Genomic DNA, 15,854 nt, shown 5'->3' on the forward strand with positions numbered 1-15,854 from the left:
TTAAACATCTCAAGTTGAAACATATATACCTCTGGAGGTATATTTAAGGTATATTTGAGGTTGGTTTTGAGGTATTCATTTGCACCCTTTTTAACCTCAACGAAGTATTTAAATAACAACCTCCTTTCTACCTTTAAAATATACCTCGTTTATACCTCGATTTTTTCATAAGGGCTCACACCTTAGTTTTGTTAGATGCATCACCTTACCTATAATAATAATTTATCGAATTTACATTAATTATATTTCGATATTATTTGATTGTGTTAGAGATTTCCTTCTCATTGTGGTTTTGCATCAATTCATCATAGCGACAATTTGTCGCGCACAACTAACAAGTTTGTGAGACAATCCCTTGTGAATACTATTTGTCGCAAGGGGCAATTGATCGTGGCATAACGTGTCGTAGATAATTCGTCATAAGCACAATTAGTCCCGAGAACAATTTTTCGTAGGCACAATTCGTCGTGAGCACATTTCGTTGGGCAAAATTCCTCGTGGTTACAACTCATCGCTACGACAATTCGTCGCAGGCGCATCTCATCGTAACGACAATCCGTCGTGAGCTCAATTTCTTGTGGTTTAGATTAAATATATCTTAATCCAGTATTTATAGCAATAAAAAGAGTTTTTTTTTCAGAAGAATTAACATTAAAATTATTTTTTTATTATTGTTATTTTAATTGTTATTTATTCATTTATTTTTTAATATTTTTGGCAGAAAGATTTGCTATGTCATTATAAATGATACCTGAAAACTCCCGTACTTTCCTCCGTGCGCTTCTCCCTTTTTTGAGAAAAATGGGGGTGATTTGAGGGGGCGAATTCAATTTCTTGCAAACAGGCAATTGAAACATTGTTTCCGATGCATTTTTTTACGCCTAATTGAATTAAATTATTTATGAGATGATCGATCTAACATTATAGAAGTTTCATGGATTTTTATTAAGAAGGGTAAATTTTGTATTTGTACCAATTTACGCATCAGACATTACTATCTGGACTAGTTAGGCATTGTTTTCTAACGCATCGGCTGATAAGTTTCCGGTCTAACATACAGATGGAGCCCTAAATGAAGAATTAGTATTTTGTATAGCAAGTCCTAACCTTCAAATAAAAGGTGTCAGAATTTTGTAACGATCTGCAGATTGATTTTAAAGTTACAGTGATTTTAATCGAACACCAATTTATATTACTGAAACAATGGATAAAAAAGAACTTCGAGTTCTTATTAAACATTGTTATTTAATGGAAAAAAACATGGTAGAAACTGAAGCTTGGCTCGATAAGTGTTATCTGGGTTCTTCACCAGGAAAATAGACCATTATTGACTGGTTTGCTGATTTTAAACGTGGTCGTACAAATGTTGAAGATGCGTCACGCTCTGGATGCCCTAAAGATGTGGTTAATCTGGAAAACATAATAAAAGTTCACAAAATTGTTATAGAAAGCCGCAAAGTGAAGTTGCATGACATAGCTGATGCTCTAAATATATCAAAAGAGCGTGTAGGCTTTATTTTGCGCGAACGTTTTTTTATGAGAAAGCTGTTTTCGAAGTGGGTGCCGAGTGTGCTAACAGTTGACCAAAAACAACAACGAATTGATGATTCCAAGAGCTGTTTGACGTTGTGTCAGGCACCCCCTATTCACCCGCACCCACCCTATTCACCAGATTTGGCTCCTAGCGACTTCTACTTGTTTGCAGACTTGAACAAAATGCTCGCGGATAAGAGATTCAGCACGAATAAGGAAGTGATTGCCGAAACAAACGCCTATTTTGAGGCCAAAGATGGTTCTTTTTTTAAGAAAGGTATAGAAATGTTAGGGAAGCGATGGAGTGAATGTATATCTCTTAAAGGAGACTATGTAGATGAATAAATTTGAATTTTACTAAAAAAGTTGTGTTAGACCGGGAACTTATCAGCCGATGTGTTATGTAGTGTTTTACGTTGAATTGAATGAGACTATACAAGAGTCTGAATGAATGAAGAGAGAGGATGAATAGTTTAAAAAAATTAAAACCGCCTTATGAAAGAAAAATACTTTCATCGACATGAACACTTTACGTTACTCTCTACAGATGAACTTACTTTACAATCTAGAATTCTAGAAGATATCTAAATATGTTAGGTACATTTTCAGTTGCAGTTTTTTATGCTGAGTTCAATGAGATAAAATTGAAGTCAATAGGATAAAAACTTTGAAATTAAAAGGAATTTTTCATTTACTATTCGAAAATTGTTTTTTTTTTTTTAATATATCTATCTATATATATAAAAATCTCTTGTCACAGTTTTAGTGTTTAAACACCTTCGAAACGGCCTAACCGATTTTGATGAAATTTTATATGCATATTCAGTAGGTATGAGAATAGGTTTATTGTTTATAACTAATGTTTCTTTATTTTTTGGACAAATATAACGTATATTTTAAATATATCTTTATTTAAACGTATTTGAATCCAAACCAGACAAAGAAACATGATAAATCAGAAACAATATTCACGCACGTTGCAGCAAGTCATATTAAACTCTAATACTTATGCTCGCCCTTAAAAGAAGAGTATCAAATATATTTGCAAGTATGTGAATAATATATATTTGCAAGTATGTGAAATGGCAGTGATTGTTACTCGCAATGTTCCACTAATAAATGAGGAACAAGGGAGCATTTATGACCGCACTATGCTCGCAGTTTCGGCAGGACAAGGTGGATTTTTTTTGGATGTACCTGGTGGAACCGGCAAAACATTTATTATTTCGCTAATTCTCGCTGAAATGCGATAATATAATGGCATCGCGTTGGCCGTTTCATCATCTGGCATTGCGGCAACTTTATTGGATGTAGGCAGAACAGCTCATTCAGTATATAAGATACCACTAAATATTCAAAAAAAAAAAAAATAAATAAAGCAGATGCAGTGTGCAACATAAAAAAAGCAATCGTCTATGGCCACAGCGTTGAAACACTGTAAAATTATCATCTGGGATGAATGCACTATGGCACACAAACATTCGCTTGAGGCGTTGAACAGGACATTGAAAGATATTAAAAACAGAGACAAATTATTTGGCGGCACTCTGTTACTCCTTTCAGGTGATTTCAGACAAACACTTCCCGTCATTCCTCGTTAAACGTACGCTGATAAGATCAATGCTTGCTTGAAATCATCTCCACAGTGGCGTAATGTTGAAAAAGTTCAACTAAAAGTAAATATGCGCGTCCAAATGCTTCAAGATCCATCTGCTGAAACATTCTCAAAACAATTGTTAGATATCGGTGATGGAAAAGTTACTAAGGATGAGACTGGATGCATTAAATTACCGGACGATTTGTGCACAATCATTGATTCACAAGATGCTCTCATTAACCTAATATTTCCCGATGTATACACACAATACATTCATCATGAGTGGCTGGCAGAAAGGGCAATTTTAGCAGCAGAAAATGCGGACGTCAACGAATTGAATCTGAAGATACAACAGTTATTGCCAGGTAACTTGGTGACATATAAATCCGTTGATACAGTTTGTGATCTCACTGAAGCTAGAAATTTTCCAACAGAGTTTTTAAACTCATTAGATTCACCAGGCATAGCACCGCATAATTTAGCACTCAAAGTTGGATCTCCGGTTATTTTGCTTCGTAATTTGAACCCGTAACGGCACGCGATTAGTCGTTAAAAATTAATGAACAACGTTATCGAAGTCATTATTTTAAATGACAAATTCCGGGGTGAAAGTATATTACTTCCAAGAATCCCTATTATACCCACAGATGTGCCAATTCAATTTAAACGCATTCAGTTCCCCATTAGATTGGCATTTGCAATGACAGGGCCAAACAATATCTGTTTGTGTCTTAGATTTGAGCACACCATGTTTTTCACACGGACAATTATACGTGGCATGCTCTCGAGTGGGCAAACCATCCAGTTTATTTGTGTTAGCTAAAGATGGAATGACAAAAAATATTGTACGCTCCATTGCACTAAGAGATTAATATTGTTGACTAATATTAGCAGAATTCGTTGTATATATAATTTATAAAAAAAGTTACAATAAATTAAAAAAACTATTATTTGATGTGTTGTTATTTTTACATTCCGTCATCGTTCACAGCGCTCCATGCCTCTTCCACTCATATACCACACACGCACACACTTACAATAAATAAGATATATTTTCATACTCTGGAAATAATTCATATGGCAAAGCAACGTCTGCCGATAGTCAGCTAGTATTTATATAAAAACTTTTAAAGCACTTGCGTTTTAGATTTGCGTTTGTTATTTGATTAAACTAGAAATAATACAAAGGAAACTATGCCTCACTTGACTGTACAGCAACGTGAGATGCGCATGTTAGTGCAAGTACACAATACTTTCCCAGAGATAGTATTTTTTTTTAACACAAAAGTCTTCTAACTTCTTAACTATTTATTTATCTTATCAATTACTGCTTCATGTCAATAAATTCAGCTTAAAATTGACAACAGAAAATGTACCATACAAATTCAGATAGCTCCTACATAACACCGTTAAAAATGTACATAAATACATAGTAAAAGAAGCCCTTTTTATACGCAAAAATCCTTTCTAATTCTGAACTATTTGTTCTATTGACTAGTGTACAGTCTCATTCGATTTCACGCAAATATATAGGAAAGAATGCCACACTTTTTTTGAGAGAAATGTCAGTTGCGTAAATATGTACTATTTATATATATATTTTTTTTACATTAAACCCTTATGCCTTCAAAATTAATCGTCAGATAGTTTCAATATTGGTTTGGTAAAAATACACACGGGAGGCAATGCCTTATTTACTTTTTTAGAAGAAATCCGATTCCCAACCCTCAAATCACTGCCGATTTCCCTAAGACAAAATAGGAAAGCGTACAGAGTATAGTAGTCCGAGTTACCATTTATGAGGACCCAACGAAGCTTTCTTTGTAAAAACAGCTTGGGTATTAATTTTTCCGAAGTTTAATTTTACTGGACTACCTATTTGCAAAGACAGAACTCTTTCATTCAATTCATTCAATTGGTTTCATTCAATTTAGAGTAAAAATACACACGGGAGGCAATGCCTCATTTACTTTTCTAGAAGAAATCCGATTCCCAATCCTCAAACCACCGCCGATTTCCCTGAAACAAAATAGGAAAGCGTACAGAGTATAGTAGTCCGAGCTACCATTTATGAGGACCACACGAAGCTTTCTTTGTAAAAACAGCTTTCGTATTAATTTTTCCGAAGTTTAATTTTACTGGACCACCTATTTGCAAAGACAGAACTCTTTCCTCTTCAACAATAGTTGACCAAATATTTATTCAATTTGCGGCCGTTTAAAATATTGCGAAAGCGTCTAAAAAGTAAGGGTTTTGTGATTTGTTTATTGTTTGTTATTTACAAAGCGGCTGAGAGGTATGAGCAATGTTTAAGTTATAGCCGCTGGGGCTCAGGATTTAGAGCATTCGCCTCGCAATGAGTTGACCCAGGTTCGAATTCTAGCGGTGGCAGAGTTGATATGAATTTTGCTTCCAACTCGCACTGCACACAGTGCTGCCGTAACATATCCTTTGGGGTAGGGTTACTTGCCGTCGTACTATCCGGGTGAGGTTTTCCTCTCCATGTAACGCAAACGTGGGTCAAGTTCCATCAAAAAGTCACCCATTTAAAATGTTCACTGAAGCTTACTTTAAGCATTTAATTTAATGCAATTTTGAACTTCAATAATTTCCAATTTTAAAATGTTTCAATTGATTTCAAAATTCAGACAGAACACTTCTCGTATTACTCATATGACTATACGCTAATGCTAAAGCAGTGTTGGATGTTGCAATATGTAAAGTATTCTGCTAAGCACCATATATAAACCCTTTTAATCAAGAATACCCTTTTTTTAGTATATTAAAGTTTGTTGAATAATTAATTTTATAATCCTTTCGCACGTATATTAATTTGTTCCAATGCTTGATACAGGAGTTCCCTTGTCTTCTGGGCTGGGTTCAAAATTACAAAGCTACGGAGTTGAACAACGATAGTCGTAAACTCAGGTCGGCTGTTCAACGCCGCATATAAAATAAAATAAAATGCTGCGTAAGGCACTAAAATTCCCTTATTTTTCAATCAATTCCTTTAAGTGCAAAAAGTGTAACAAGGATGCTTGAAAAGATATTGAACTTGGAACATATTTAATTTAAAGAAGAGCAAGGAAGAATATTATAATTACTAAAAGTACCTTTTAGAGAATTGTGAAGCTTAAATTTAAATTTGGACTATCTAGAATATTTTTAACCGGGCGATGTGTAGAATATTATATATCTTCTGCTAAATATCTTACGACTAATACAAATATTTTATTTAGCAAAGATAAATGCTGATAAAAAATATTTTATAACCAATATCATTCTCACGAAATTATTATGCTGAACACTAAGGTCTAGCTACAACAAGCATTTTTAATTTATTGTCTTGCGCAAGCATTGCTCTTACACCTTCTCCTCCTTGTATAAATAACAATGTCTCAAAACCTCCCTTCTCAGGTGGTGATGTTTTCGAACGACCAAAAATTAAGTATTTAGATAGATTTGGAGACAATGTTAAAGTTCTGTCTTCGGAAATGGATGCAATACATCAAAACCGCTCGAAATTGTACCTGTGACGAGCTGCACCTGTCCCTGCAATGAATTGTGTGCCCGCTACGAATTATGCTCACTACAAACTGTGACCCCTGACGCGAAAGTTTATAATTTTATTAACGCGACACCCCTTATTGTTACACACACTTAAGCAAGCTTGTGACTTATAAGCCTTAGTCAAGTTTAAGAAAAGATTGCACAAGTTAGAAATAGGTAGGTTAGGTACTTTGTTTACTCAAACTGGACTATTGATGACGGTCTGGGAAACATCCCTGAGGATGATCCGAAGACCTACCATCGCAATTTTTATCCTCTACAGAGTGGATGGCTCCCCTGCTTTGGTAGTCCGACGACCTGCGCTCTAAGTCGAACACTCTACAGTAGAACTGTTTAACGAGGACCGATGCCGCGCACCCCCGGTCCCTAAGCAGGCGAATCAAAATGGTCACCCACCCGCTTACTGACCACAGCCAGTGACGTTTAACTTCGGCGTTCTACTGGGAACCGTGTATTTACGATCTGTCCACTGCGGGACACAAGTTAGAGAAGGGCATCACAAAGATACAACCGGGGTAACGGCAAGATTCGAAGCTGCTACCTCTACGGTAGAGAGCGTTTAGCAAAAGGGTGAGACCACACGGTCAGGAGAATTAATTGGGTATTACTTTAAGAGTAAAGTCGAACTCGTTTATAACGAGCTCGGATTTAACGAGAACTCGGATTGAACGAGGGAAACGAGAATATTTGGTTGGATCAATGTTAAGTCTATGGAACAGAAGTCGCTTTTAACGAGCAAGACCCGGTTTTAGCGAGCAATATTTTTCTGTCTTGCATTCTTTTTTCTCAACTTTCTAGTCTTTCTGTCTCATCTTTTTTTTAAAATGATAAGAAATGCGCTCGAAATCTAAAAAAAAAAAAAACAAAAAAAAAAAAAAAAAAAAAAAAATACGCGAACTGAAACTTAATTGAAAGAGACAGGGAACGAGTTCAACGTAAGCTGACAAACTATTTTAAATATGTAGATTAATGAAAAAAATAAATGTTTTGGTAAGAATCTTTTCTTTATTTTTCTTTCCGTTTATTGTTTCTTTCGTTTAACGTTTAAGACTGTAGCGCAACTAGGAATTTTTTGTTGGTTGGGGGGGGGGTAATTGTCATTAAATTAAGAAAAGTATTTAATTAAATTAATTAATGTAATTAAAGTAAGTAAGTATTATTTAAATTTTAAGTAAACTCAATCATTTGACTTCTCAAGCCTCCCCCCCCCCTTTTCTGGTTGCAAGCCTGCCTTAAGGACCCGTTTATTACGAGCACTCGGATTTAACGAGTACAATGTTACGGTCCCTTTGTGCTCGTTATAAACGAGTTCGACTGTATTACTAAGCTCACTCGCTCTATTTATCTGTTTACTCTTCTATGATACAGATTACCAATAGAATGACAAAATCAAGATATTGAAAAGAATCGTTATTCGTTCGTGAAAACAGCAACTTAGCGATTTTCAAAATTTATTAGAAGTTACAACTAAGTAAGACATATTGATCTTCAGACGCAAGTGCAAAAGATCATTCTTCTACAACTGTTTTTAACAAATCTTCTTCCTATTGAAGATCCTAAAATTGACTTTAAAATCTTCATAAGGCTTATTTTAAGCACTTAGTTTAATGCAATTTAGAATTTCAATAACTTCCAATTTTAAAATTTTTTATTTGATTTCAAAATCCAGACGGATGACTCTTCGTATTTACTCCTATGACTACACGCTAATGCTAAAGCAGTGTTGGGTGTTGTCATAGGTAAAGAATTCTGCTAAGCACCATCTATAAGCTGTTTTATTCAAGAATGCGAGCTTTTTAGTGCCTGGAAACTTGTTGATTAATTTTATTTTATAATTCTTTTGTAAGTTAGTTAATTTTAAGTTATAAAGTCTTCCCTTTCATATTTGCAATAGTAAAACAAACTCCAGAAAGCAAAAATTCTCTTGCTTCAAATATTAGTGTGAATTCGCTTTCATGAAAGATTTTTTAAAAGACCAGCTCACAACTCAAATAAAAAAAAATAAAAAAACTACAATAAAACTATCAGTAAGTTCATCAACAATGGAACTCTCCCAGCTTTGTGCTCAGCAGAAATTGACTTGAAAACCTATTTGTATATCTTTATTAATATATTATTTTAAACATTACATAATAATAGATAACCAGAATCATGATTTTGACTAATAGAAAATAAAAAAAAATTCCTAAAAATTACCTTAAAAATGCCTTTTTAAATTTGAAACTTGCATGTGACTATATTTAAAAGAATTCTTAAGTTTGCAACTTGAAATTGCATTTGAATACTGCCAAGACAAAGTCTGATTTAAGAAAAACACGTGTTTTTTATAAATCTGATAATAAAATAATACATAAGTTCCACGCACAATGCGCCAGATAAAAAAGTAAATCACCCTGAATAACATTTGATCTAATGATCAGATCTTCACGTTCTAGAACTAATTTTTAATGGTTCGAAAGGGTGATCTCAAATATGCTAATTAATTAGAACAGACGATATTTTAAGTTACGAAATTAGACACATAAACGTACTTTTCTTGAATAAACTTTTTTTCAACGAATTCGAATTTTTGAAGCTTTTTTTTAATCGAATTCGAATTTCTGTCCCCCAAAATATAAGGATAGACGCAATCTGGGAAATATATTCCAAATTGTTTCGGAATTGTTCGGAACCAGAATCGGACGTTGTGAATACTTTTCAAGAATACGATTCAAAATTCCTTGATAGCAATCCATTGATACTTTTTAAGATTTCGATTCAAAATTTCAAGATATTTTTTTAGAATCAAAATTCACAATTCCTTGAATTTTTTCTACAGTCTTTATTGTGCTGACGTTAAATGCACAGACTAATAACATTCGGAGTAGGAATTTTAAAAGAATGAGAGCAGGGTGTTTTAATACGTGGCGTCACAATGACGTTTCCACTTAGGGAGTCAATTCGTGCTACGAAAGAAAAGATCTCAGGTTCGTGTCCCAAAGTTGCTGACGAATTTTAACACATACCATAAATCAAAGTGTTTAATTAAAGGAAGTCAGACTAACCACAACCATATATATCCATAAAATTAAATTATACATTTCACGAAAAAATGGAGCTCCTGAATCTTTATTTATTTTTTTTTTTGAACTAATGATGGAATATATATAAAATAGAATGCAATCTGAATATTTCTAAGAGTAAGAATTTTATGCTAATAAATTAATTAGTAAGATTTTTTTTTTAAGCTACAAATATCAGGTGAAAAAATGTACCTTCTCCGAATAAATATACTTTTTCGTTGAGCCCCTCGTATATCTAATTCACTCCAACTATGCTTAATAATACGTCAAATTTGTATTGGAACCCTTATTATTAAGGGGGAAGCCGCATTCTGAAAATCATGGGCCTAATATGAAGTAAAGAAAATTGTTTAAAGTTGTATTTCTTATCTTAATCTTATTTTATTTTTTTTAATTTTTTATTTCATCATACCATTAAAACTATTTAAGCGAAAAAAGAATTTTTTTCTATCCACACAAGCTATAATACTAGTTTACTCAAAAAACTTAATGAAATAATATTTTTATTATTATTTAAAAATTTTTGAATCGTGTACCACTTTAAACTAGAGAATTTTGCAATTCAAAAATTTTTCGAGCATTATTAAATAAGTAAAAAAAAAATTTTTTTTAGCATGAAACTATAGACTATTTTTACATTTGTGTAAATGTTTTTCTTGGTTCCCTTAAATATCTTTGAATATGTTGCAAAATATGCTAATGAATAAATAAAAATTAAATTAACATAAATTGGCTCAATATTTTGACCTCTCTATTGACTAAAGTATAAGGAACATACTTTCCAGAAATATATTTACACTAAAAAGCATTGTTTTATGTATGATTCTAACATCTGCATTTTTAACAAGATATAACCCTTGGACTAATAAGTAATAATATTGGTACGTGAAAATCAAATCACTAAATTAAATACTTTTTAAAGTGTTCGTTTTTTGTTTGGCTCATTGTTATTTATCCAAGGAATAATCCACGATTAATCCACTATATAATCCACGAATTAATTCAACAAAAACGCTGTTAAAAATTTGTAAATTAAAAACTGAAACTATTTAATATTGTAACCAATTCCGTGTTGAAAATTTAATAAAACATTTTATATATAAGACCAATTTTACAAACTTAAGTGCAAAAATTGCATGTTAAAAAATCAGATTCAATTAATTTGTGAAATCAGGCATTGAAATTTCTATAAATATTAGAAAGTAAACATCGCGGAGAAAGATAAAAATCTAAAAATTATTTACCTGCAGAAGTTATGTGGATTTTAAAAATACCCTAATGATAGCTGAGTATAATATAATATTTTAAAATAGCATGGTGAATAATGAATTATAAAATTAATATAATGAATGAATGATGAATGTATCAATATTCACATTGAACAAACATAGAAATGTTATGCTTACTTTACTTTTCATACTTACTAAATCCAAATTTAAAACCTAGTAGCGACGAACTTCGTTTTGTAAATAAGTAAATTCTAATCCAAGCACATCGGCTTTATAGTTTAAACGGATTCAAAAGAACCGTTCGTAAAGTAATTTAAATTGAAATCCTGTTATATGAATTCTGAAACTGTGCATTGCTGGTTCGTTTGGAATTCGGTGGCGTGGAGTTCTTTCCAATTTCGTGTACTTTTCTGATGAATCAGCGGATGCAGGATATGCATCCTGTGAAACCTTTGATTTGTATACATTTCGGTACTATTATATTTTCATGGGCCGTATATATCTATTATAACCATACCTTTGGTATATTAGCTGTCTACTACTACAATACCTGTAGTAGGGGAGAGTGGGGTCAATTGCAACATTTTCTACTTAACTATTTTTAACTAACAAAAAATCCAATATATTATTATTACTAATCGACAGACGAGTAAAGTAGATTATCCTCTACTAGAGAAAAAAAATAAATACCTTATTTTAAATGCTATTATATTAGTTATTAACAATTTTTGACAGTCGTGCACTTGTTACAATTGTCCCCACTTACGGGATCAATTGTAACAGTTCATAAATTCAACTAAAACATAGTTAATTATACATATTATCATAGTTGTGATATATTTTTTTATTGATCAAAATAGTAGTGATATTTTAGGAGTAAAAATAATAATGAGTAGAGACCTAAAGGGTTAAACTTTTAACTTTAAGGGGTTAAAAATTTTAATTTATGCTGTGAAAGGTGACAAATAAAATAATGCACATGCAACATAATATAAATGATATAGGAAACTATTGGTGGTTCCTAAAGAGTTAAGAAATGGTCTGTAAACATAAGATTATTTATTTTCAGCTGTTACAATCGTCCCTTTACTTATTGTTACAATCGCCCCCAAGACGCCATTTCAGCTTCATTTGTTAGAAACAATGCTAGTTAATTAACAAAACTAATCTTTTTTTTTGAAATGTTAATTAAAGTGTCCACTTATATATTCGGTTAATAATTTTTATTTGTTTAAACAAAATTACTTCGTTACAATATAATATTCTAATACCAAAAAAAGTACTTACGTAGCGTGAAAATATCTTTTGCGATGTAACGCTTTCAAAAGTACAATAAAATGGTTGCCAGCAGGGGTGTAAGTGTAGATTTATTAAATGCACCTTGTGAGCCACCTAGGAACCAAATTTAGAACCCGATACTCGAAATTTTTGTTCTGTTACAATCGTACCCTGTTACAATTGACCCCACTCTCCCCTACCTATTAGCATAAATCAATTAAGCTTCGTTGGTGTTAGTAATAGTTTGGCTCAGTAATAAAATAGTACCTACATTTCTCTCGTATTATGTATGAAACATAACAAGGCACTAAAAAAAAACATTAAAACAAAAATATTGTTTTAAATTTGATTAGTATTTAAATAATGCCATTCAACATTAATAGTATATAGGTGAAAATTTACATACACAATTGTAAATTTATGATTTTGAAAATGTAACAGGAGTTAAACTAAATTTTTAAAAATATGAATTAAAGGATATAAGAGGTAAAAATGTAGTAAAAGGGTTGGCATTATAAAAATAAATAGCTTTGGCTGTTTTTAGATAGTTTTTTTTAATAAGTTTATATCACGGACATCTTATTAAATAAAGTACAAAAGCAGTTTGGTTAAAACCTATGAAATTTTAAAAAGTTTGCCTTTAAGATTCATTAAGAAGCTAATGCAATTTTTTTCCAAATCATGTCATTAAAATTACGATTTAAATCGTTGTTTTTAGTCATTTGATTTGAAATTGAGATATTTTTTTTAAAATTCTTTTTAAATGTATTACTTTTTTTAAAAAAATTCTTTAATAAAAAGTTTTAAATTTAGATTAAAAAATGTATTAAAATCTTTGAAGGCAGAAATATAATAAAAGATGTGCACTGATCACCAATTCCTTCAAATTATTAATTTATTCTAAAAACGAGTGACATTTTAACATTTTACAAACGACTACTGGTTTAAATATTTTAGTGTAAGCTATTATTACTAGAGTTTTTAAAACACCCAAAGATAAGTCTAGATCAACCTTATTTCAACGCAACAAAACCGAAAACTTATTTTGATATTACGAACGCTTAACTCGGTAATGCGTTTAAACTCTCCACGCCTCTGTCATTACAAACAAACTTTAAGCTAATGCTGTAGAACTGCTATCTTAACAATCAAACATCTGAACAGAAATCATTGTTTTTCTTCTTGTTCGTTTCGTATTGATAAAATTTCTCTTTAGTAATTTGAGACATCTAAACGTATTAAAATGTCCTTTAGTAATTGATTGAGAGTTTTTAGCTGCTTATACGAACGTCAGTGTTGTGAAGCGATGCGACTATTAATCCGAATTCATAAGTCTTAGAAATATGAATTATTAAGCATCAAGCGTACTTATTAAGTAAGTCCACTTATTAATTTATTACATCTTATGAAATTTTGCTCATAATTTGATAATTTAATTAAATTTTAACTATTTTAATCAAGATGAATCATTTTTATACGATTGTGTGGTGGTGTATATTGACTTTTTCTTTACACAAAGATTAAGATTTTGATTTTTTTTATTATTGTAAGAAGCGTCATTTTCTTTTTAATTTGATATAAAATATGTTCCAATTGGAGTTTTTTTATTGTATCATTAATGTTTTTACTTATAATTTTTATTTATACTGTTGAAATTATTTTGTTTTGATTATTATACAGCTTAACACATTATTTTGGTAAGCTATCCAAATTAAAACACTAAAATGTGTTTGTAATGGTTTATTTATACTTTTATATTTCTTACACTGATTGCAGTGTGTAATACTTAAATTATTTATTTTAATGTGAACTTCAAAAATTATGTTTTACTATTTGTTCACAGTTTTTCATTAAAAAGGTATTCATTTATAATGGAAATGTAAGTTGCGTAACGAACTATCTCTGAATTATATTGGGTCATTATTCTGTTCTGTATATATTGTCATTATTATATTCTCGCTGTATCAATTCAATCATTATCGTATTATGTATTCTGTATACATACGATAATTATTCTATTCTGTAGATTAAACAGCGTAGAAATATAGCAATTGATAAAGATAATAAATTATTAATAAACTTTATAAGTACGTATATGAAAAATAAAATGCTTAAAAATGTCTTGGTTAACAATATTCTGATGCGCTTTTGAAAAAACGTCAATTCTTCACGATATATTTCGAGAAAAGCGACTTGAAAACTATTTTCTTTCATTTGCTAACACTAACAATAAAATAGTTTCAGATAATTAGTGAAAATAATTTCTTTTTGCAGTATGTAGCTGGTTATATAACAATACCAAAAAGGTAAAAATCTGAATTTTGAATTTTTTGTCATTTACTTTGATTTTTTGATTGCACGGCAATAATTAGTGTTTTGAAGTAAATGAAATATAAATTTTGCTTACAACAGTTAGGAAATAATTGTAATTTAACTAGTCATCTGGTATACTGTAGCTGATTATATAACAATGTCAAAAAGGTAAAAAACTGAATTTTGAATTTTTTGTCACTTTGATTTTTGGATTGCACGGCAATAATTAGTGTTTTGAAGTAAATGAAATATAAATTTTGCTTACAACAGTTAGGAAATAATTGTAATTTAACTAGTCATCTGGTATACTGTAGCTGATTATATAACAATGTCAAAAAGGTAAAAAACTGAATTTTGAATTTTTTGTCACTTTGATTTTTGGATTGCACGGCAATAATTAGTGTTTTGAAGTAAATGAAATATAAATTTTGCTTACAACAGTTAGGAAATAATTGTAATTTAACTAGTCATCTGGTATACTGTAACTGATTATATAACAGCGTCAAAAAGGTAAAAATCTGAATTTTGAATTTTTTGTCACTTACTTTGATTTTTTGATTGCACGGCAATAGTTAGTGTTTTGAAGTAAATGAAACATAAATTTTGCTTACAACAGTTAGGAAATAATTGTAATTTAACTTGTCATCTGGTATTCTGCTTAAACAGCAATTCAAATACTCTAGGTAGTCTTAAAATGAACCTATTTCGATTGACTTAAAATTTTATACGGAGATTAATTCTGCTTTCAGTGCTCAAAAAACGATTAAAATTGTATTTTCTGTAGTCGAGGAGCTACAGTTGCTATTCTGTTATTATAGCTAGTCGAAAAATGGATGGAATTTTGAGAGAAGATAAATTCCTTCTGGCGATTAATTATAATGGTCGAGCCATGGTGTCACAGAAATAGAGCGTTCGCCTTTTAGTGAAATGAACCGGGTTCGAATCCCAGCGATGGCTGGTCGGTACAAATTCCTCCCTCGATTCGTACCGACCACAGTGCTGACGAAAAACATCCTCAATGGTACACGGATTATAAGTTATAGTCCCCTTACCACCGAGCTAACCGTGGGGAGGTTTTCGATGTTTTCCTTATCTTGTAACGCAAATGTGGGTTAGCCCCATCAAAAAGTCCTTCACGAAGGCAAATTTCTCCCAATACTTGATCCAAGAGCTCCCTGGTCTTCTCGATTGGGTTCAAAATTACAGGGCTACGGAGTTAAACATTAGTTGTCGTAAACCCGTAATTGGGTAAGCTGTTCAACGATTGTAATA

General features: G+C 31.5%; 1 protein-coding gene across 2 annotated transcripts in view; it reads right to left on the reverse strand.

The window, feature by feature from the left end:
* LOC139424830 (progranulin) overlaps positions 1–11,230 on the reverse strand; it is a 26,219-nt gene extending 14,989 nt beyond the window's left edge. Inside the window, exon 1 of one of the 2 annotated variants that reach the window (XM_087157663.1) lies at positions 11,187–11,230. Coding sequence is in view for 1 of the 2 variants with exons in the window: in XM_087157660.1 (XP_087013786.1) it covers positions 11,169–11,180 (12 nt within the window). In the remaining variant the exon portion in view is untranslated. Of the gene's footprint in view, positions 1–11,168 lie in introns of both variants that reach the window. The other variant, XM_087157660.1, reaches the window with a different exon arrangement.
* Positions 11,231–15,854: the final 4,624 nt, after the last annotated feature.

The sequence above is a fragment of the Parasteatoda tepidariorum genome, chromosome 2, assembly GCF_982258835.1.
Source record: "Parasteatoda tepidariorum strain Cologne lab strain chromosome 2, Ptep-v5.0, whole genome shotgun sequence".
Taxonomy (NCBI): Eukaryota; Metazoa; Arthropoda; class Arachnida; order Araneae; family Theridiidae; genus Parasteatoda; species Parasteatoda tepidariorum.